This window comes from Oncorhynchus gorbuscha, linkage group LG20 (assembly GCF_021184085.1).
Source record: "Oncorhynchus gorbuscha isolate QuinsamMale2020 ecotype Even-year linkage group LG20, OgorEven_v1.0, whole genome shotgun sequence".
Lineage (NCBI taxonomy): Eukaryota > Metazoa > Chordata > Actinopteri > Salmoniformes > Salmonidae > Oncorhynchus > Oncorhynchus gorbuscha.
In genome coordinates, this window is record NC_060192.1 from 19,804,659 (window position 1) to 19,829,472 (window position 24,814).

A 24,814-nucleotide genomic window follows, 5' to 3' on the forward strand; every position below is an offset into this window, starting at 1 on the left:
TACCCGAATACATGGATGGGTATACCTGGATGGACACTTCTCTGTCACGGATGCCACGGTGGCCTTAGTTTGAAGATGTAATCCGGAGACAGGTGTTTTATACAACAGCCTTTTGTGTGTTCTCTTTTCGACTCCATCTGCATACTTGCAATCAAACGCCAGAACATTTTTAAAAAACAGCGTTAGAAAGGATTACCTACACATACTGACCAGCTCATGTTATAGACAGAAGCGTGCAACATGGCAGACCAATCCGAACGCATCTTTCGACATGTCCAGCCCACCCATTATCTCAGCCAATCATGGCTAGCAGGAAGGTTCCTGTCTTTTTCTGTGGTAAGGCTCGTAATATTTTATTTACAGTTGACATACAAGTTTGTTATTGAAGCACATGAAAGTTCACATGTTACAGAGGAATTAATTAGATTTTTTTATTTTATTATTGACGTTTTGAACTCATGGTACCACTTTTCAACCGGAGTAGGCTGTAGTACGGTTTTGATGCACCCGCAGAGTGGAGCAGAGCAAGCTATTTGCAGTGAATAGGTCTAGGCTTTTTATAGGACATTAGCCTACATTTACTGACAGATTATTTAATTACCCTACATGGCTATATAGCAACAATATATTTAGAGTTAGCAATCTAGATAAGTGTTTTGAGTTCCCTCTATCTCAGGTGGTGAATAATATAGCCTATAGGGACCAATATGCACAAAGTTGTTGGCAAATCCTCTGAAGAGCCAAAAATACATCTGATAATTCTGGATCCTATTTTGACATGTTTGAAATGTTGCACATCAAAATATCCATCATTCATTTCCTGGATATGTTAGATGAAACAGCTTACTTTTAAATCATAGGCTAACCATCTCAGTTGTCTTACTAGGCACTGTAAAAAAAAAAATCATAGAGTGTGGCTAAGTCAGGTAGGAGACCTGAGCCAACTCCCCGTGCTTACTGTCGAGAGAGAGGGACCGGGCAGGCACCATGTTATGCCGTCAGGCGCACGGTGTCTCCGGTGCGCAGGCATAGCCCGGTGCGGTACATAGCAGCGCCTCGTATCGGCCGGGCTAGAGTGGGCATTAAGCCAGGTGCCATGAAGCCTCTCAGCGCATCTGGTCTCCAGTGCGTCTCCTCGGGCCGGGGTACATGGCACCAGCCCTACGCATGGTGTCCCCAGTTCGCCAGCACAGCCCAGTGCGCACTGGCCTGGCTACGGGGAGCATTCAGCCAGGTATGGTTGGTCAGGCTCGGTGCTCGAGACCTGCAGTGCGCCTCCACGGTCTAGCCTATCCGGTGCCGCCTCCACGCACCAGCCCTCCGGTGGCAGCCCCCCGCACCAGGCTGTCTCTCCATCTCCTCCCTACAGGTGCTCCCGCCTGTCCAGTGTTGCCAGAGTCTTCCTCATGCCCAGCGCTGCCAGAGTCTCCCGTCTGTCCTGAGCTGCCAGAGTCTCCCGTCTGTCCTGAGCTGACAGAGTCTCCCGTCTGTCCTGAGCTGACAGAGTCTCCCGTCTGTCCTGAGTTGCCAGAGCCGCCCGTCTGTCCTGAGCTGCCAGAGCCGCCCGTCAGTCCTGAGCTGCCAGATCCGCCCGTCTGTCCTGAGCTGCCAGAGCCGCCCGTCAGTCCTGAGCTGCTGAGCCGTCCATCAGCCAGGAGTTGCCAGAGCCGTCCGTCAGCCAGGAGCTGCCAGAGCCGTCCGTCAGCCAGGAGCTGCCAGAGCCGTCCGTCAGCCAGGAGTTGCCAGAGCCGTCCGTCAGCCAGGAGTTGCCAGAGCCGTCCGTCAGCCAGGAGCTGCCAGAGCCGTCCGTCAGCCAGGAGCTGCCAGAGCCGTCCGTCAGCCAGGAGCTGTCAGAGTTGCCCGTCACGCCGGCGCTGCCGGAATTGCCCTTCACTCCGGAGCTGCCGGAGTCTCCCGCCTGTCCGGTGCTGCCGGAATCTCCCGTCCAGTTGGGACCCATGGCGAGGGTCCCCAGTCCGAGGTCAGCGGACAGACACCCACCCAGACCCTCCCCTATAGGTTCAGGTTTTGCGGCCGGAGTGGGAGGGGGGGGTACTGTCACGTTCTGACCTTAGTTCTTTTGTTATGTCTTTGTTTTAGTATGGTCAGGGCATGAGTTGGGTGGGTGGTCTCTGTTCCGTTTTTAATGTTGTGTTTGCGTTTGGCCTGGTATGGTTCTCAATCAGAGGCAGGTGTCGTTAGTTGTCTCGGATTGAGAATCATACTTAGGTAGCCTTTTCTCACTTGTGTTTCGTGGGTGTTTATTTTCTGTGTTTGTATTTCACTGTTCAGGACTGTTTTTGTTTCGTTCTCGTGTTTTGTTGTTTTTGTTTGACTATTTGTTTTCATTAAAAGAGAATATGAACACTTACGACGCTGCACCTTGGTCCTTCTCTCCATCTCCCAACGACGAGCGTTACAGATTCGTTTTTGGAACCTTCCGGTTACTAGTCCAACACTCTAACCACCTGCCTTACATTGCACTCCACGAGGAGCCTGCGTGGCAGGCTGACTACCTGTTACACGAGGGCAGCAAGAAGCCAAGGTAAGTTGCTAGCTAGCATTAAACTTGTAAAAAACAATCAATCTTCACATAATCACTAGTTAACTACACATGGTTGATGATATTACTAGTTTATCTAGCGGGTCCTGCGTTGCATATAATCGATGCGGTGCCTGTTAATTTCGCATCGAATCACAGTCTACTTCGCCAAACGGGTGATGATTTAGCACTGTCGTTGCACCAAACCTAACCATAAATATCAATGCCTTTCTTTAAAATCAATACACAAGTATATATTTTTAAACCTGCATATTTAGTTAATATTGCCTGCTAACATGAATATATAATTGGCTCGTTGTGAACTGTGTTAAGTCCATTTATTCCTAACAAAGACAGTAATTGTACATAATTATGACATAACATTGAAGGTTGTACAATGTAACAGCAATATTTAGACTAAGAGATGCCACCCCGTCAAATAAAATACGGAACGGTTCAAATCAAATCAAAGTTTATTTGTCACGTGCGCCGAACCTTACAGTGAAATGCTTACTTACAGGCTCTAACCAATACTGCGGGGGGGAAAAAGTATGTGTGTCTATGTGTGTAGGTAAGTAAAGAAATAAAACAACAGTAAAAAGACATTTGAAAATAAGAGTAGCAAGGCTAGAGCATGGCGCTTGTAATGCCAGGGTAGTGGGTTCGATCCCCGGGACCACCCATACGTAGAATGTATGCACACATGACTGTAAGTCGCTTTGGATAAAAGCGTCTGCTAAATGGCATATATTATTATTATTATATTATACAGACACCGGTTAGTCAGGCTTATTGAGGTAGTATGTACATGTGGGTATGGGAAAGTGACCATGCAGATGGGGCACCATGCAGATAGGCCGGTGAGCCAATGTGCGGGAGCACTGGTTGGTTGGGCCAATTGAGGTAGTATGTACATGAATGTATAGTTAAAGTGATGCATAAAAGATAAACAGAGAGTAGCAGCAGTGTAAAAGAGGGGTTGGGGGGGTCACACAATGCAAATAGTCCGGGTAACCATTTGGTATTACTCTGAAAAAATAAACGTTTTGTTTTCGAAATGATAGTTTCCGGATTCGACCATATTAATGACCAAAGGCTCGTATTTATGTGTGTTATTATGTTATAATTAAGTCTATGATTTGATATTTGATAGAGCAGTCTGACTGAGCGATGGTAGGCAGCAGCAGGCTTGTATGATTTAATTCAAACAGCACTTTTGTGCATTTTGCCAGCAGCTCTTCGCAATGCTTCAAGCATTGAGCTGTTTATTACTTCAAGCCTATCAACTCCTGAGATTAGGCTGGTGTAACCAATGTCAAATGGCTAGCTAGTTAGCGGGGTGCGTGGTAATAGCGTTTCAATCGGTCACGTCACTCGCTCTGAGACTTGGAGTAGTTCTTCCCCTTGCTCTGCAAGGGCCGCGGCTTTTGTGGAGCAATGGGTAACGATGTTTCGAGGGTGGCTGTTGTCGATGTGTTCCTGGTTCGAGCCCAGGTATGGGCGAGAAGACGGACGGAAGCTATACTGTTACACTGAAAATACTAAAGTGCCTATAAGAACATCCAATAGTCAAAGGTATATGAAATACAAATGGTATAGAGAGAAATAGTCCTATAATTCCTATAATAACTACAACCTAAAACTTCTTACCTGGGAATATTGAAGACTCATGTTAAAAGGAACCACCAGCTTTCATATGTTCTCATGTTCTGAGCAAGGAACTTAAATGTTAGCTTTTTTACATGGCACATATTGCACTTTTACTTTCTTCTCCAACACTTTGTTTTTGCATTTAAACCAAATTGAACATCTTTCATTGTTTATTTGAGGCTAAATTGATTTTATTGATGTATTATATTAAGTTAAAATAAGTGTTCATTCAGTATTGTTGTAATTGTCATTATTACAATTAAAAATAAATTAAAAACTTGGCCGATTAATCGGTATTGGATTTTTTTGGTCCTCCAATAATCGGTATCGGCGTTGAAAAATCATAATTGGTCGACCTCTATCTCAGATCATGAGAAACAAGATTCTCTGTTTTTTTTTCTCCTTAATCCTGTCCCATTGCTACAACTCCAGTATGGGCTTGGGAGAGGCGAAACACAATCCAGCCAAGCTGCTCTGCTTCTTGAAACAATGCCTGCTTAACCCGACACCAATGTGTCAGAGGAAACACCGTACAGCTGGTGACCGTGTCAGTGTGCAATGCGCCCAGCCCACCACAGGAGTCGCTAGTGCGTGATGAGACAAGAATATCCCTGCCGGCCAAACCCTCCCTTAACTCGAACGACGCTGGGCCGATTGTGCTCCCCCCATGGGTCTCCCGGTTGCGGCTGGCTGCGACAGAGCCTGGACTCAAACCAGGATCTCTAGGGTCACAGCTAGCACTGTGATGCAGTGCCTTAGACCCCTGAGCCACTCGGGAGTCCGATTGAACTCTTTGGCCTGAATGCCAAGCGTCACGTCTGGAGGAAAGCTGGCACCATTCCTACGGTGAAGCATGGTGGTGGCAGCATCATGCTGTGGGAATGCTTTTCAGCGGAAGGGACTGGGAGACTTGTCAGGATCGAAGGAAAGATGAACGGGGCAAAGTGCAGAGAGATCCTTCATGAAAACCTGCTCCAGAGCGCTCAGGACCTCAGACTAGGGCAAAGGTTCACCTTCCAACAGGACAACAACCCTAAGCACACAGCCAAGACAACACAGGAGTGGCTTCGGGACAAGTCTTTCAATGTCCTTCAGAGGCCCAGCCAGAGCCCGGACTTGAACCCGATCTAACATCTCTGGAGAGACATAAAAATATCTGTGCAGCGACGCTCCCCATCCAACCTGACAGAGCTTGAGAGTATCTGCAAAGAAGAATGGGAGAAACTCCCCAAATACAGGTATGCCAAGTTTGTAGCATCATACTCAAGAAGACTCATGGCTGTAATCGCTGCCAAAGGTACTTCAACAAAGTACTGAGTAAACGGTCTGAATACTTATGTACATTTTATATTTCCGTATAAAAAAAACACAAATATTTCAGTTTTTGGTTTGTCATTATGGGGTGTTGTGTGTAGATTGATGAGGGGGGAATTGATTTAATTTTAGAATAAGGATGTAACGTAACAAAATGTGGAAAAAGTCAAGGGGTCTGAATACTTTCCGAATGCACTGTATATTATTGGAAGAGTATGCAGTTCGCCTCCACACATTTCCCTACCAAGCATCCTCTGTCTGAGCCAGTCTGGCCCACAGCCGAGCCATTACAAACCATGTAACAAAACTGTAGAGTCGGCTACTCTTGGCATCCTCGCTCTCCTTTTAAGACTTTGCACAGGCCTTGTACATTTCCACCAACCATCCTGCAGAGTTAAAATAAGAGCCAGAGGTAGGCCTAAACCCTGCCTTGCCTTTCAGAGGGATTTATTTGCAATATGGGATCTTCTTTGATTGTGTACATACAGATAAGGCACAGCAGCATGATGAGTATATGTTAAATCATCCATCAAAAAGGCAGTTTTTCTAAATGTTGATTGTGACTGATTGCTATTATGCTTTTGTCTATAATGTTCATCTTTGAGCCTTTGGAATTAGGATTATATCATATGGCCTATATAAAACTATGTATAGCCTATTGTACAAACTGGTTTGTTGCCTCGTAGTATCTTGTAAAAATCAGATTAAATCAAATCCTAATTATGTTACACATTGTTGAGTTGGAGGATCTGCTGAATTATTGTGGAAGAAATAGATTGTAATTTGAGAAAATCTGTGAAGTCTATGCACATCAATGTGTCTATGTAAAGGCCTGTTCAAATACTCATCAAAATAGTTCAACTACTTCAACTACTACTTCAACTACTACTTCATATCCTTTCTTAGAATCCTGAGAAGTTAAAAAACAGGTGAATGTTGTTACTCTTGTATTTACCCAGATGCACCAATAGGAAATAATCATGTCAGTTTGGGTCATGTTGCGTTGAATCCTTAAATACTCAGCCTAATAATAATAAGAAGAAGAATAATACTAGGTTGGATTTATATAGTGCTTTTCTACCAACATGGATAGTCAAAGCACTTTACATAGTAGGGAGAAACTCACCTCACCCCAAATGGGTGATGCACAGTGACCATTTTTGTGCCAGAACACTCACCACACATCAGCTATCAGGTGGTGAGGTGAGGAGTGATATATGCCGATTAGGAATGAGGGAGATAATTAGGTAGCCATGATGGAATTGGGCCAGGTTGGGAATTTTGCCACTTGATCTGACATACAGCAAACTAGGTCAAATAAAGAAATGTGTGACCTGATAAATGCATTTTGAGCATGATTCCATTACCATACAAAAAATTACAAGTAGCATAAACTGTTGTGTGACATGATGTAAACTAGATGGAGATAAAGAGACTCCTGAGGCAAGAGGAGCCTTTGTTTTGAGAGGAGAGGGGGAGGAGAGGGGAGGGCTATCACAGGTGGAGAGGTGAAGGGGGAAGGTAGAAACCTCCTCTCTCCAGTGGCCATTGCAGAGTTGGTGTCATGGTAACCAACACATTACCTTCACACACACACACACACACACACGACAGCTGCTGACTTGCTTACCTGTCTCAAGTGATAGTGGCTATTATACACTCAGTGTACAGTGTGGTCTTGTGGGTTGTGTAGTCAGCTCAGATCCATCAAACCACCCATTCTGTGTCCAGCAGTAGAGAGTGGTTCTGTTAACTGTGGAATGTGTGACATTCCAGACAATCTTCCAGCTCCCCACAAGGGCCTCTGTCTCCAAGGATGGGTGAACCCTGGCCTTTCAAAACAATCATTCCAAGGCTTGATCAGTGTTTGGATCCTTGTTATCATGAGGGTTACAGGAAACCAGATAGTTTTGTGAGCTCATACAGCCTTAAACAATACAACACCAGTCACATTATGTCAAGTTAACAACAGAGAACAGCACACGCTAACTGGAAAATCCACTTGGTGTGTAGATAATGACAATCAAAATGTAATCTGTATCTCTAAGCAGGAAACCAATGTCTCTGTCTCTTACACAATGTACAAGTGGTAGGTGACTCATCCATCTCCACCCAGGAAGGGTTTGATCTCTAGACTAGTTACAGGTAACTGCCAAAAGAAAGGAAACACTTGCCCATTATTTTGGCTACCATGGATAGAAGAAGAAATCTCAGTGACTTTGAAAGAGGGATCTCAAAAGAGCATGGAGGGTTAAAAGAGTGTGTGTGTGTGTATATGTGTGTCTCAGTCACAAGATCTCAACCCAATGGAACTCTTATGGGAGATTCTTGAGCGACACCTAAGACAGCATTTTCCATCACCATCTTGTGGAAGAATGGTGTCACAACCCTCGAATAGAGATCCAGGCACTTGTAGAATATATGCCTAAGCGCATTGAAGCTGTTCTGGCTGCTCGTGCTGGCCCAACGCCTAGAGCTGGGACGATAAACCGATAATTTGCCAAATCGACCATACTAGTGTTGCACAGTATATACCGAAACATTGTGAGAAACGGTTCAGTAGAAGAATTTTTGCTACTTTCGTTACTTCTGTCAAATGTGTCTAGCGTTGTGTGCTGATTTGAGAGAGGATCAAGTCTGTCTATCACCGTGCCTGCTCCATGCCTGCTCCACTTACTCATTGCTAGCTGTAACCTGTCCTGAGGAGACTGCACTCCCTTGGGAGTCTGGGCTGTATCGTCCCTTATGTTGCATAGATGTTAACACACTTGAATAATGCTACAAGGCATGTACATTTTTTTTTAACTGTTAATTACTTTTCGCACAACAATGCCCATTAGCATTACAGGCTAGAACACTTTACAATGCAAGAAGATACCGGTAGCGTCAAGCTTTGTAGGTCAACTTTCCTTGCTAGCTTACAACATCAATTCACTACCATAGTACAAAACAGTGATAATGCAAAATATTGCTGATTTCAAAGTTGATTGTCACCAAAAACATTATTCATTTTCTTCATCTCCCCTGCCTCACATCTCTCAATATCATCTTCTGTGCATGAGAATAATGTATAGAAACAGTGTACACTTCCGTAAAATAAAGGGTAGATTCTTCTATGGAAAAGCTGTTGATCAGTACAAAAAATAAGTCCCAAATGGAAGGGAACAGACAGTTTTTCCTCTGTAGCCTCATGAAATCAACCAAAACAAGCTCAATAACTCAATGCATGCACTCCTATTGAATATGCATTCACCTGTATTGTGAATAAGCCTAGGCTACATCTTGATTTAGCCAAGTTCATTAGTAGACTCTAGATTTACAATTCAAATAAATGATTACCCTTATGTTATGTAGTTAGATTGGTAAAAAAATATATATGTCAAATTGATTGTATGATTGTATAATTGATTAATTCATTTAAAAAATTACATTTGAAATGTAATAATGAACTCAAAAGATCTGTCTGAATCAAGTGCCATTCTCTGACTTTGGCTAATACGCCTTCTTTTTTGCCGTGGTATCATTTTGGTAACGAGTATCGTGATGGTATAGAGCAGAGTTATGGACTCGAGTCACATGACACGGACTCGAGGCTGACTCGAGTCACAAACTTGATGACTTGAGACTCGACAGAAAATAATTTAACATGAGACTTGACTTGGAGCTTTAAGACTTGGGACTCGACTTTGACTTGAGACTGATGACTTGATCTTATCTGGCCAGGTTTGGTAATGTTTTGTAACTCATTTTGTGGCACAGAGTCTACGGGGTTTACTCTACACACAGCCAGAGACAGTAGCAGCACCATCGCTCTTACAAAACAACCTGCAACAGATTGGCACTCTGACTGGACCAGCAAACTGTCAATCAATACAGGTCTGATGGCAAGCTAGCAAACAGATTGCTGATTTGCTGTACAGCTATAGGATTGGGTTCAGCGCAAAAGTCAAATTATAGGAAGAGAAGATTGCCGTAATAAATAAATATGCAGTATCAACATTATTGGGGGGGATCAAGAATATAAACTTTTTACATTGCAAGCCCATCAGCAATGGGTCAATAATTACTAGCATAGGCCTACTGGTATTTTAGGAAGTAACAATTTCTTGAAATTGATAATTTACTAATGAAGCTTGCATTTGGAATTTGATTCAAATGAATTATTACTGTGGCAAAGACGCACCATAGTTCAGAGATTCTTACGTCTGTGTCCTATGTCTCTGACATTCTGGTTGTGCGAAATAGAATCACACGTGCCTCAGTGTGCATAGAAATATGTTACGTGGCCTGCAATCCACGCTTTGGAGTCAGAACGTTGAATAAGAGAAACGTATTGTTCTATGTATGCATTGTGTTGAAATATCATTAATAATCATTAAGTCTGATTAAGACAAATGCATGAATGTGTGGAAATTGCCTTTTACATTGTAATTGCTATGTGACCTGTTTCAAGAAAATAGGTGTATGTCACGGGTCACTACTTCACACAAGAGCCATTTGAACGTAATATTTTGTCTTATCAAAATGAGCTTTTTGGCAGACATGCCTTCTGAGACATGTGAACTTTCATGTGCCTTAATAACAAACTTCTATTCCGTCTGTCAGAGATGTTCACAAGTCTTTGAGGTAGAGTCCAAGTCAAGTCTCAAGTCCCTTTTGGAAATGGCTTTCTGCCTGCTGTGGGTTAGGTCTATAAACCTTGTAAACGATTTGAAGAGACTCTTGTTCATTAGTCCAAATTGTATGAAAGAAAGCACATCAGGCGCTATTTAAATCAAAACAATTTACATTAATAAAAGTCATTGTAAGGGATATGAAAAAAAGCAAACATTTTAAAGTGCATGGGTATTTTGTGGAAGACATTGTCTATATTTCACTTCATTCTGTCACACAAACAGAAAAGCTGTAGGTGAGCAGAAGATAAATGACAAGTATGAATGTAAACCAAACTGTGTTCAATAACTGCACTAGTAAAGTGTCCTATATATCAAAAGTAATGACCTTTAGGGGCTGGTAAAACCTTGGATCATTGCTATTCCAACTTCCGCGACACATATAAGGCCCTCCCCCGCCCTCCTTTCGGAAAAGCTGACCACGACTCCATTTTGTTGCTCCCTAACTACAGACAGAAGCTAAAACAAGAAGCTCCCGTGCTGAGGTCTGTTCAACGCTGGTCCGACCAATCTGACTCCACGCTCCAAGACTGCTTCCATCACGTGGACTGAGAAATGTTCCGCATTGCGGCAAACAACATTGACAAATACGCCGATTCGGTGTGCGAGTTCATTAGAACGTGCATTGAAGATGTCGTTCCCATAGCAACGATTAAAACATTCCCAAACCAGAAACCGTGGATTGATGGCATTATTCGCGTGAAACTGAAAGCGCGAACCACTGCTTTTAATCAGGTCAAGGTGTACGAAAACATGACCGAATACAAACAGTGTAACTATTCCCTCCGCAAGGCAATCAAACAAGCTAAGCATCAGTATAGAGACAAAGAAGAGTCGCAATTCAACAGCTCAGACACAAGAGTTATGTTGCAGAGTCTACAGTCAATCACAGATTACAAAAAGAAAACCAGCCCCGTCACGGACCAGGATGTCTTGCTCCCAGGCAGACTAAATAACTTTTTTTGCTCGCTTTGAGGACAATACAGTGCCACTGACACAGCCAGCAACCAAAACATGTGGACTCTCCTTCACTGCAGCCAACGTGAGTAAAACATTTAAACGTGTTAACCCTCGCAAGGCTGCAGGCCCAGACGGCATCCCCAGCCGGGCCCTCAGAGCATGCACAGACTAGCTGGCTGGTGTGTTTACGGACATATTCAATCAATCCTTATCCCAGTCTGCTGTTCCCACATGCTTCAAGAGGGCCACCATTGTTCCTGTTCCCAAGAAAGCTAAGGTAACTGAGCTAAACGACTACCACCCCGTAGCACTCACTTCCGTCATCATGAAGTGCTTTGAGAGACTAGTCAAGGACCATATCACCTCCACCCTACCTGACACCCTAGACCTACTCACAATTTGCTTACCGCCCAATAGGTCCACAGACGACGCAATCGCAACCACACTGCACACTGCCCTAACCCATCTGGACAAGAGGAATACCTATGTGAGAATGCTGTTCATCGACTACAGCTCAGCATTTAACACCATAGTAACCTCCAAACTCGTCATCAAGCTCGAGACCCTGGGTCTCGACCCCGCCCTGTGCAACTGGGTACTGGACTTCCTGACGGGCCGCCCCCAGGTGGTGAGGGTAGGTAACAACATCTCCACCCCACTGATCCTCAACACTGGGGCCCCACAAGGGTGCGTTCTGAGCCCTCTCCTGTTCTCCCTGTTCACCCACGACTGCGTGGCCACGCACGCCTCCAACTCAATCATCAAGTTTGCGGATGACACTACAGTGGTAGGCTTGATTACCAACAACGACGAGACGGCCTACAGGGAGGACGTGAGGGCCCTCGGAGTGTGGTGTCAGGAAAATAACCTCACACTCAACGTCAACAAAACTAAGGAGATGATTGTGGACTTCAGGAAACAGCAGAGGGAGCACCCCCCTATCCACATTGATGGGACAGTAGTGGAGAGGGTAGTAAGTTTTACGTTCCTCGGCGTACACATCACAGACAAACTGAATTGGTCCACCCACACAGACAGCATCGTGAAGAAGGCGCAGCAGCGTCTCTTCAACCTCAGGGGGCTGAAGAAATTCGGCTTGTCACCAAAAACACTCACAAACTTCTACAGATGCACAATCGAGAGCATCCTGTCGGGCTGTATCACCGCCTGGTACGGCAACTGCTCCGCCCACAACCGTAAGGCTCTCCAGAGGGTAGTGAGGTCTGCACAACGCATCACCGGGGGCAAACTACCTGCCCTCCAGGACACCAACACCACCCGATGTCACAGGAAGGCCATAAAGATCATCAAGGACAACAACCCCCCGAGCCACTGCCTGTTCACCCCGCTATCATCCAGAAGGCGAGGTCAGTACAGGTGCATCAAAGCTGGGACCGAGAGACTGAAAAACAGCTTCTATCTCAAGGCCATCAGACTGTTAAACAGCCACCACTAACATTGAGTGGCTGCTGCCAACACACTGACTCAACTCCAGCCACTTTAATAATGGGAATTGATGAAAATTGATGTAAAATATATCACTAGCCACTTTAAACAATGCTACTTAATATAATGTTTACATACCCTACATTATTCATCTCATATGTATATGTATATACTGTATTCTTATCATCTACTGCATCTTTATGTAATACATGTATCACTAGCCACTAAACTATGCCACTTTACTCATCTCATAATGTACTCATACTGTACTCGATACCCTCTACTGCATCGTGCCTATGCCGTTCTGTACCATCACTCATTCATATATCTTTATGTACATATTCTTTATCCCTTTACACTTGTGTGTATAAGCTAGTAGTTGTGGAATTGTTAGGTTAGATTACTCGTTGGTTATTACTGCATTGTTGGAACTAGAAGCACAAGCATTTCGCTACACTCGCATTAACATCTGCTAACCATGTGTATGTGACAAATAAATTTGATTTGATTTGATTATTCCTCAAATATACTTACTGACCATGACATTTAACAGAAATACAAGTAGCAAATTACATCCTGTGCCCTAAGACGGAGAACATTTCTGTTGCAGACAGTTTACATTTCAGAAAGATCAAGTTTGTCAGCGTTTTTGCACTGAGCCTGGCACGATGAGGGCGCATGATGAGGCCTCCATGACTTAACACTCTCTCCACTGGAGCACTGGTGGCAGGCACAGCCAACACTTGAAATCGATACGTTCTTGTCTGCTTTTTTTAACATTCTAGAATGCTTTTCAGCCCCCTGGATTAAACTACTTTGTGTTACAATGCCGCCTGTTCAAATGAAATTAACTTGTATTAGTCACATGCGCCGAATACAACAGGTGTACACCTTACAGTGAAATGCTTACTTACGAGGCCAAAACCAACAATGCAGTTTAAAATATGGACAAGAATAAGAGATAAAAGTAACAAGTAATTAAAGAGCAGCAGTAAAATAACAATAGCGAGACTATATACAGGGGGGTACCAATACAGAGTCAATGTGCGGGGACACCGGTTAGTTGAGGTAGTATGTACATGTAGGTAGAGTTATTAAAGTGACTGTGCATAGATGACAACAGAGAGTAGCAGTGGTGTAAAGGGGGGGAGGGGACAATGCAAATAGTCCGGGTAGCCATTTGACGAGATGTTCAGGAGTCTTATGGCTTGGGGGTAGAAGTTGGACCTAGACTAGACTTGGCTCTCCGGTACCGCTTGCCATCATTTACATTTACATTTAAGTCATGACTTATCCAGAGCGTGCATTCACCTTATGACATCCAGTGGAACAACCACTTTACAATAGTGCATCTAAATATTTTAAGGGGGGTGAGAAGGATTACTTTATCCTATCCTAGGTATTCCTTAAAGAGGTGGGGTTTCAGGTGTCTCCGGAAGGTGATGACTAGGGTGGCTGGAGTCTGACAATTTTTAGGGCCTCCTTCCACGGCCTGGTATAGAGGTCCTGGATGGCAGGAAGCTTGGCCCCAGTGATGTACTGGGCCGTTCGCACTACCCTCTGTAGTGCCTTGCATTGTTCACAAGTCTCTCATCTAGAATCCAAGTCAAGTCTCAAAGCAACTGATCACGAGTCTAAGTCAAGTCGCAAGTCATTTTGCGACTTAAGTGCAACTCGAGACTGAGTCTCGGACTCGAGTTTCCATCTCTACCATCTGTAAATACAAATAAAATTGTTAAATTACGAGCCTGGTTGGTTTAGCCACATAAAAAGCCAGCAACATTCCTGCTAGCCATGATTGGCTGAGATAATGAGTGGGCTGGAAATGCCGAGAAATTAGTTCAGGTTGGTCTGCCATGTAGCAGGCTTCTGTCTATTTGAGCTGGTTAGTATGTGTAGGTGATCCTGTCTAACGCAGCTTTAAAAAATATATATTGCTTAGTAGAACTGCATAAGTGTTGCTCTCCACTTCTGGAGGACCAAGTTTTGAAATCAGAGGAGTTAGAGTTTGATAGCTAAGGAGATGGAGAAAACACCTGTCTCCGGATTACATTTTCAAACTAAGGGCAATCATGGCATCTGTGACAGGGAGAAGCGTCCAACCATAATGTAAGATAGTCTAGCTAGCTACATTTTCAGATATTACACGTTTCTAATTTTGACATCAAATCTTTTAATTTCAAGTTAAAGTGTACTGTTAGCTAGCTAGCTTTAGCCGGCTGGCTCGCTAGCTAACGTTACATGTATGATCCTATTATTTGTATCTTAGAGCCATTTGCTTTGCTAGTTATAGCCTAATATTAGCTAGCTAACATTGACCCTGTTTGGTTAGCTACCTGCAGATTCATGCAGGGTAGTAATGTCATGAGTTGGGATCATGGTTCATTGTTTAGCTAGCTAGGTACATGTCTTAACAAAAGACTCCACTATGCAAGTGTCCATTTTAATAGAATGTCAATGCAACAACTGTTAGCCAGTTCGCTTGGGTGCTTGACTGCTGTTGTTAGGACAGAATGCTCGGATCAACAATTAAAGAGATTGGTGGAGCTAAAGCTTAAGAGGTTGTGAATGATGCTGAATAGGTGTAGACAAAGAAGAGCTCTTCAGTAGGTACCAAAATATTCAAAGGCCATTTTCTCAAAAGTGAGGTTACAAGTTTGTCAACTTTCAAAGCAGATTTACTTTCCAATTGTTCCTCAAATGCAGTGTATAATATACTATTTTGTAGCTCTGTGTCTCTCCTTTCATCAAACATAAAACGGCCGCGACAGGGAGGTCCGTTGGACGATGCACAATTGACATAGCGTCGTCCGGGTTAGGGAGGGCTTGGCCGGTAGGGATATCCTTGTCTCATCACGCACCAGCGACTCCTGTGGCAGGCCGGCCGCAGTGCGCGCCAACCAAGGTTACCAGGTGCACCGTGTTTCCTCCAACACACTGGTGCGGCTGGCTTCTGGGTTGGATGTGCGCTGTGTTAAGAAGCAGTGCGGCTTGGTTGGGTTGTGTATTGGAGGACGCATGACTTTCAACCTTCGTCTCTCTCGAGCCCGTACGGGAGTTGTAGCGATGAGACAAGATGGTAGCTACTAACAATTGGATACCACGAAATCGGGAGTTGTAGCGATGAGACAAGATGGTAGCTACTAACAATTGGATATTGGGGAGAAAAAAAGGGGGTAGAATTTTTAAAAATTAAAAAATAAACACATAAGACCAAATCAAGGCCGTCGGTCACATATTGTTCATTACAACGATATTTACTAGAGGAATGTGAAGTTTGAAATTAAATATGTTTGCTAAAATGGGTGAGTGTTAATGGGACAATTGATGGCTACAACAATCAAACTAGTACTAGTAGTTTAAAGGATCATGTTTTTTTATTGCACATTAATTATCTTTCTATGTATAGTTATCACATTAATTTAGGCAATTTATTGCAATATGTATTTTTGTCCATATTGTCCCAACTCTACCAATGCCCTATTAAGACACTTTATGTTGGTGTTTGCTTTATTACATCCTTTCCTCTGGCTTCATGGATCTGTAACGACTGAACAAGTTAAAGCCAGTCAAAAGATGAGAATGAACTCGTTGCGTACACTTTTACAGATCATTGCAGAAGAGACAAGCGGAAAGGAAGTCTACTAAAACCAATGTCTCCAGTGGAGCTAAGTACACTAGCCATGCATATATTACAATATTACAATACAATAAGGGAACTAAGCCCTGTTAACTTAGAAAAGAAGAGTGGGGGAGATGTGTGAGGTGAGGAAGGGGTGGGATTCCACCAAGGGATTCTGATAGATTAGGGGTTTATGAGGGAGTTGGGGTACGCAGGCCAGAAAAGGTTCAATCATATCTAAGCCAAGGGGGGATGGGGGGTAGTGGTTGGTGGCTGTTAGGGATGCCATGAAACAATATTGTATAAATATTTTTTTTACTCTTGGTTAGTAGTCCAGTCAAAGTCTGATGATTGGGCCTTTTGCCACCTGAGTCTGATACATCTAGGTTAATCACCAACAACCTTCCCTCCACACTACTTCAGGGCTATGATGATATCATGATTTAGTCAAACCCCTCAATCTAGACAGACCAGGGAGAAACTGAGACTCTGGCCCTGTGGGGAAGGCTTTCTTTGTGACTCACTACAATTTGCAGCCAGGAAGGCAGGGAGTGTGTGCTGAACTGGGGGAGACGGAAGAGTCATCAAGGTTCATGCTGGTTGGTGGTTTCCCAGGTCACCAGGGAATGAACCATAAAATTTCAAACTGATAGTGATAACAAAACCTTGCACAGTCGCACCATCCAAATGACATGCGTTTGAAAGCCTTGTATTTTGTAGGCCTAGCAAGGCAAACTGAAACATGCTAGTCAGTCATGGAAACAGCACATGACAGGAGAAAGTAAAGAGTGTCTTTAGTGTTGTTGACATGAGGGCAGTTGTTCCCGTTACAGTTCATGAGTGTTGGGTTACAGTAAATGTTTGTCGGTTTTCTGCAAGCGCAGGCATCATCCATTATCAGCCAGCCACAAACAAACAGGATGAATAGGTCCAGGTCTAATTTCCCCACCTTGCTCTTTACAGTCTGGTTTGGCTTGTAAAGTTAAACCAAACATGCATTACAGGCCACTTCAAAAGAACAACAGACCAGATGCTAGTATCAACCATCCATACTGGGTCTGAAAACCTGTTTCGGTTCTGGTTTCTCTTTTTTGGCCTAGTTGCAAGAGGTTATTAGATAGCGTTTTCACCTGAAATGTCAGGTTGGGAAAAACCAGCCTCCTCTTACGTATAACTCTCGTAAGAGCCCTTTGATGGGACTTCATCAGACTGATGTGGCGTTTTCACCTGAAATGTTAGTTTCATTTCCTACCAGCCTCATAATTGGACACTTCCAGTGACAGTCAGATGGACATCAAATGTGTGAGTCAATTATATACATCCTGACCACAAGCTTCCCAAAGCCTGATGAAACCAGCAGTATCAATACAGTGGGGTTACCTTACTGTATCAGATGTCTATATGTGACTCACCACCTGGATTCAGTCTTATGTAGCAATATTTTAATTTCTGTTTTTTACATTGGATACAAGTAGAGACTCAGAGCTACAAAATGGTATATCGTACACTGCATTTGAAGAACAATGGGAAAGTAATTCTGCTTTGAAAGTTGATAAACTTGTCAACTCACTTTTGAGAAAATGCCATTTTTCGGTGAGAGAGCTCTTCTTTGTCTACACCCATTCAGTATCGTTCACACCCTCTTAAGCTTTAGCCCCACACATCTCGTTGATGCTCTGGCCGATAATTTGTTTACCTATGGATAACATGAAAACAGCCTAACCTGCTCTGGTGGCAACAATTTCATTATGCTTTTTTGCTGACTTTTACTGACACCGGCCATATTCAATGGGTGTTGTAGCTAGCTACCTAGGTAAACAAGGAACGTAGCTAGGCAAACAACATGTAAGATCACACACATCACATCACGTCACGTTAGCTAACGAGCCAGCCACCTAACGTTAGCTAGGGAGCCAGCCAGCTAACAGTAGCTAACAATACACTTTAGGTTGAAATGAAACCACTTTGTAAAAATGTTAAACGTGTAATATCTGAAAATGTAGCTAGCTAGACTATCTTACATACATGGTGGACGCGTCTCCCTGTCATGAATCTATGCCACAAATGGTTATAGTTTTAAGACGTAATCCGGAAACAAGTGTTTTCGCCATCTCCTTAGCTATCGTACTCTAATTCCACTGATTTCAAGACTCGATCCTCCAGAAAGTGGAGAGCAAACATTATGCAGCTACATTTTTTTTTAAATCAGCGTTCGACAGAATTCCAACACAGACTGACCAGCTAAAATAGACAAAAGCCTTCTATATGGCAGACCAATCCGAACTCATCTCTCGGCGTGTCCAGCCCACTCATTATCTCAGCCAATCATGACTAGGTGGAAGGTTGCCATCTTTTTATGTGGCTTAACCAACAAGGATCATAATTGAACAATTTTATTCATATTTACAGATGGCATACAAGTTTGTTATTAAGGCACATGAAAGTTAACATGTTCAAGAAGGCATTTCTGCCAAAAAAAAAAAAAGAATTCGATAAAAATTGTTTTTACATTGAAACTGCTCTCCTGTGAAGTCGTGACTTGCGACCTACGCCTAGTTTCCTGAATCGGGTCACATATTCAGACTGGGGCCCACCATGCTGCTCACCCAGGGGAAGCTCCAGGAAAGACAGACAGCCAGTCAACACAGAGCAGTACAGTGAACATACATGTAATAGACACCATGATTCTCACAGCCACCACGTCAGATCTATAAAGGGACAGTCACAGTCTTATTATTGACTCTGTGGGTTCCCCTGCCACTGAATGAATGCTAAGTAACCAAAGAAAAACAGAACGCCTTGGTCTACCTATGCCTACCTGAGCTAGCCTTTATGTGAGGGGCTGCCATAATCAACATACACGGCGCCTGGGGAACAGTGGGTTAACTGCCTTGCTCAGGGGCAGAATGACAGTTTTTTTACCTTGCCAGCTCGGGGATTTGATCCAGCAACCTTTCGGTTACTGGCCCAATGCTGCCACCCCTTGTGTTTGTCTTCCTCTGCTAGATAATCAATGGAAATAGACTAATGGTCTACTCTTCATCAATAATACAGTGGGCCAGTGAATCTCCCTCATCATTCAAGGTCCGTCTCTACATAAAGACACACCATAGGCTGCACCACACCACTGTTCTTGCTATTCTATTTGTTGCTGTACAACACTGGGTAACTGTATACACCTCACTCAGACCACAATGCAGATGCAAGACAGGTATTGAGCCAGTCCATAAAGCTCACATAATGAAGACATCCATGTAATGGATAGCATACACATAATAGTATGTACTGTAGTGCCAGAAAAAAAAACATATTTATCCACAGAAACGACACACCCGATTGATCTCCTTTACTAAAATATCCTCACAGCAGTCCTGTTGCATATAGTGACGATGACAGAATGAAATACAATAACCTGGTGTTAATGCAGTGTCTGATGCAGTTCCTCAACATGATTCAGGGCTTGCTAGGGCTGGCTCTAGAGCCAAATAGACATGGCTACACATCAGCAGAATGATTTTAAAAAGCTCTTGAGTACCCATTGTCTCCTGGGGCCTTACAGACTTCATGCAGACTGACTAAACGAGAGGAGAGACTAGGCTGATTGTGTAGGCACTAGGTAGCTCACGGACAATGGTGTGGCTAGGAGACAGAGATCAATTTCAACCAATTTCCCCTCCTTTCTCTCTGCGGGGTGGCAGTGGCCCTCCGGCAATCGGCAGTGAAGCTTGAGGAACAAACCTCTGTGGGAGAGATAAGACAAGAGTGCTGACATTTGTCACACAGGAAAGTATGGTATATATCACCATCGGCTTGGAATGAGGCAGCAGCAACCATATCAAGAGAAGATGGGAGACATCTGAACAATGGCATTCTGAATTTGAATCTGAACATTAGGGGTGGACACAGAAAACATGATTTCTGTTCTCACTAATCTACATAGATTTTCTTTCGATCTCCAAAAAACAGGTTTATATGTCTGGTGTTTTGAGATGGATAGTGAGAGTATTGGGAGAGGGTACAGCCTGTGATAGGAATACAGAGTACTCCTGGACCCTATTTGTCTGGTATTAATGTTTCACCAATCACAGTCTAAAAAAAAACATGGCTGGCATTACTACTGGAAAGAAATCAAGACAATTTATCCTGTTATAGCCAGGGCATTTAAAATATTCTGTCGTTAATTAGATTTAGAGTCAAGGCATTTAATGGATAATGATGTCATCAATCAAATAGGGGAGCCATTGCATCTAAAAGGATGATGTCATTGATCACACAGACGGGCATTTACAGTAAAGGGTGATGTCATGCCTGAGAAAGAATGAAATGGGTCCAGAATCTCTTAACCTAAGGAGCCTTCATTCAACAAGGACGTGCCATATATCACATTGGGGGATGATAACATGGTCTGGTCACAGGTTTCACACTAGAAGTCTAATGTGAATGCTGTGAGTGTATTACTTAAAGAGAGAATGTGGTAGGCAAGTTACAGACTATCTACTGACAACTGCCGGATTCTATGAGGGTGTTGGTGTTAGGCTGATGACAACACCTACCCACTAACACTACCCCCCAAGTGTCTCCGTCCTCGGAGCTCACACCTACTAGTCTCATCAGTCACCATAGGGATGTGTGATCCGCCGGCCCGGTGCCAATATGACCTCCCAGTGTAACGTATCATGCACACATGACTGTAAGTCACTTTGGATAAAAGCGTCTGCTAAATGGCATATATTATTATTATTATTATTATTAGTACGCGCCACGACCCGTCTTAATGCGATGTGTCACAGGTCTGCAAACATGGGATGGTCTTAATCTACTAATACATACATTTCAAGGTGGATCAGGCTCAGAATGTCAAGGAGACTGAGAAATGTTGGCTTAAATTCACCATGTCACACGACATGATTGAGACAGAAAAAATATATATATGATATTCAAACTTAATAGCAATACTTGAATAACACACATCATGTGATTTCAAATTTAGATCAGATCCATATGCAGGTCTTTAATAAAGGAAGCAAACAGATTGAAGTGGAAGTCAGACAAAGGATGCTTGCAAAATACTTGGCATTAGTCAAACTACATTCATGGGGATTCTGGGAAGGGTTTGCATTTCAAGTAACCACACTTGCCAATTTAAAGGGCCAAAATCGTATTGCCTAATAGATTATTGCCATCGCACTAGGCTTGTCTGTGAGTAGAGACTGCCATCTCACAAGTCTGAAAATTCCATATACTGTATTATTGCAAGCAAGGAGCTGTTATTGATGTTGTGTAATGGTCATATATCATGTGAAGTGAAATATACTTATTGTGAAGTTGTCTATGGCTATGGGCTGATTGCATTCCCCTATTATCTGCCAGGAATCTCATCTAAGATCACTTCTACACACAATTTAAACAATGAGTGCTTTGGTGTACCTTCATGGAAACCTCACAAGCTGCCCTCCACCTTACCTAACCTATTTTCGACCTTCTACCATCTCAAAAACATAATCTATACAAAACCTAAAATGATCTGTCTTTTTAAGTAACAATCCACTGAGCACACATTGGGTGAATCAAACGTTGTTTCCACGTCATTTAAATTTCATTTAAATGTTGAACCAACGTGGAATAGACGTTGAATTGTCGTCTGTCCGGTGGGAATTGACCAGATTAAAATCAGATATTCACACCTTGAAGAAAAAAAAACACTACACTGCCACACCTGTTGACTTTCTGTTCTTGTGTTTTTTCTCCACATCATATTGGAATAACTGGCAACATATACACAACTATGATAACTAAATTACAGGTAATACTGAACTAGAACTGAACAGGATGCGATAATGTTACCGGATGTTGCTACTGTCTGAAATTAACTGTTACCAAACTGCTGTAAACATCTGAAATCAGCAGCTGTCAGTCAAGAACAGGCATGCCCACTAACCAGCACCAATGCACAATAGCTATCCAAACATAAATGTAGGATACTACTAATACAATGTTACATGACAAAAGGCAAATAAAATAGACAATAGAAAACTCATACATGTTATTTTTGGAAATTAAGGACAGCATCTTTCATTTAAACCATGTAAAGAGCGGAAAAGTTCCACCCATCCCGCAATTCGTCCACCCAAATTCGAATCCTAATGCGCTTCGTTGAGCCAGTGGTAAATGTTTCAACAAATAATTAAATCTTACCCTTATATTGCAGTGAGCTACCACTTGTAATTTTCACAGTTCCACTTATGGATTCGCCAGGGCTGTAGACCACTTTGTTGTTGGTAAAAGTAATATCGAATTCCTGAAGCTTGCCCATGACTTCGCTACCCTCCGCGTCTCACAACAAAAAAACGGATTATGGTGCGCGAGGGACAGGTCTACCGCCGCCTGTGGAAATTTGAACCGAGCCCTCTCGAAGATGGTGGATAAATAAAGATGTACTACTAAGGCCGTTTACAATTGAAAAACATGGTTAGTTTCGGTCTGCTTAAGGGGGTGGCTCTCCCGATTAGGCATCAATGCGATAGCAGCTGGGTCTAGTCTGCTAGTTCATGGACTGTAATATAACCAGAAAAACGAGGGAGTGGGATGTCTCGCTTCCCCTTCCGTCTCTGGCTCTCTAATCTCACCTGCAGCATGCACTCCACCGAGTTTTCAAGAGCAGTGACGTCAATAAACAAATATGTATTATATTCAAGTGTATTTTGTTATACTTGTTGTTAATAATAACAAATATATATTTCTAAAAAAATATTCAAGGTTGGTAGCCTACTCTTTCATAACTAGCCACATAATGTAAATGTATGTTATTCAAGCAGTTGCGTTTATGTCATCTTGGCATATTCACAGTACATCTCCCAGTGGAGATAATATAATAACACTGTAATAACCACAGTACACATTGCACTACTCAACATTGGTCTCTGAAATGTTCTATATTTCTTAAACATGCTATTTTGCAGACATTGAGCCATTGATTGAGTTGGACCACACATTCACTGAATTACAGGACGGATGCATCAAACACTGTATGGTGGGTTACCCCTGTCTTCACCCATCTCCACCTCCATCCCCACCTCACTAGAAAATGGTAGACAGCAGGGCACTCCCCATCTCCAGATCGAGATTAGCTACATGCTGCTGACATCAGCAATTTGTCTCACTCAGAAAGGATGGCTGATCAGAGCAGAGGTAGGCAACCCTGTTCCTGGAGTGACGTAGATATTGCAGGATTTTGTCCCAACTGGGCACCACGTCAGACCAACTGAGCTAATGGATTAGTTCAGTGATTGACAAAATTCAACACACCTGGTTTTCCAGAGTGTTTAAATCAAAAACATGAAGTGACTGTGGCACACCAGGACCATGGTTGCCTACCCCTGGAGCAAAGGAATGTGATAGTTTATAGCTCTCAGAGAAAATAATTAAAGTGTCCTGGAGAGAATGAGCTCCCAAGCTGAAGTGGTAATGGGACTTCTGTTCCCAAATGAAGAGCTAGTTGTTCCCCGTTTAAGCTGAGTAAGTAATTTATCTATGCTTATTGCTTTATTAGTGCATGTAGTAAGGTGATATACTATATCCAAGATAATTGTGTTGTTTAGGTTTAGAGTGTGTAGTCTTAGAGCGATTATCTTAATTTACCGAGGTTAGCTAGCCAGCTATTTGTCGTCCTTAACGTAGGTGACTCTGCTAGCTAGCCAACGCTAGCCAACGTCTTCTGTATAGAACTCAACTACCCGGTCGCATTCACAGGTAGTATCACATTTTCACTTCATTTCATTACAGTACAACGGTTTGATTTGTTTGATCGTAGCTAGCTACTTAGCTAGCTACATAGCCGTCTTTGTATCAAAGATAATTGTGTAGTCTAGAGCGATTTTCTAGGTTCGCTAGCCAGCTATTGTCGTTCTTTTAACGCAACGTAACGTAAACAACACTGCTAGCTAGCCAGCTAGCCCCGAATAGCAACACTGCAGAAACTATTACACTCAACGGAACGACTTGATTAGTGTAGTGTCAACAACACACCCACTGCCAGCTGGCCTACTTCAGCAGTACTGTATCATTTTAATCATTTTAGTCAATAAGATTCTTGCTACGTAGCTTAACTTTCTGAACATTCGAGACGTGTAGTCCACTTGTCATTCCAATCTCCTTTGCATTAGCGTAGCCTCTTCTGTAGCCTGTCAACTATGTGTCTGTTTATCCCTGTTCTCTCCTCTCTGCACAGACCATACAAACGCTCCTCACCGCGTGGCCGCGGCCACCCTACTCTGGTGGTCCCAGCGCGCACGACCCACGTGGAGTTCCAGGTCTCCGGTAGCCTCTGGAACTGCCAATCTGCGGTCAACAAGGCAGAGTTCATCTCAGCCTATGCCTCCCTCCAGTCCCTCGACTTCTTGGCACTGACGGAAACATGGATCACCACAGACAACACTGCTACTCCTACTGCTCTCTCTTCGTCCGCCCACGTGTTCTCGCACACCCCGAGAGCGTCTGGTCAGCGGGGTGGTGGCACCGGGATCCTCATCTCTCCCAAGTGGTCATTCTCTCTTTCTCCCCTTACCCATCTGTCTATCGCCTCCTTTGAATTCCATGCTGTCACAGTTA

General features: G+C 43.3%; 1 protein-coding gene across 2 annotated transcripts in view; it reads right to left on the reverse strand.

The window, feature by feature from the left end:
• The window catches only part of arrdc1b (arrestin domain containing 1b), a 59,504-nt gene extending 36,725 nt beyond the window's left edge, over window positions 1-22,779 (reverse strand). The window contains exons 1-2 of one of the 2 annotated variants that reach the window (XM_046316627.1): window positions 22,403-22,520; window positions 7,137-7,338 (exon numbers count right to left, since the gene is read on the reverse strand). Coding sequence is in view for 1 of the 2 variants with exons in the window: in XM_046316626.1 (XP_046172582.1) it covers window positions 22,403-22,520 (118 nt within the window). In the remaining variant the exon portion in view is untranslated. Of the gene's footprint in view, window positions 1-7,136; window positions 7,339-22,402 lie in introns of both variants that reach the window. The other variant, XM_046316626.1, reaches the window with a different exon arrangement.
• Between the last annotated feature and the right edge of the window lie 2,035 nt (window positions 22,780-24,814).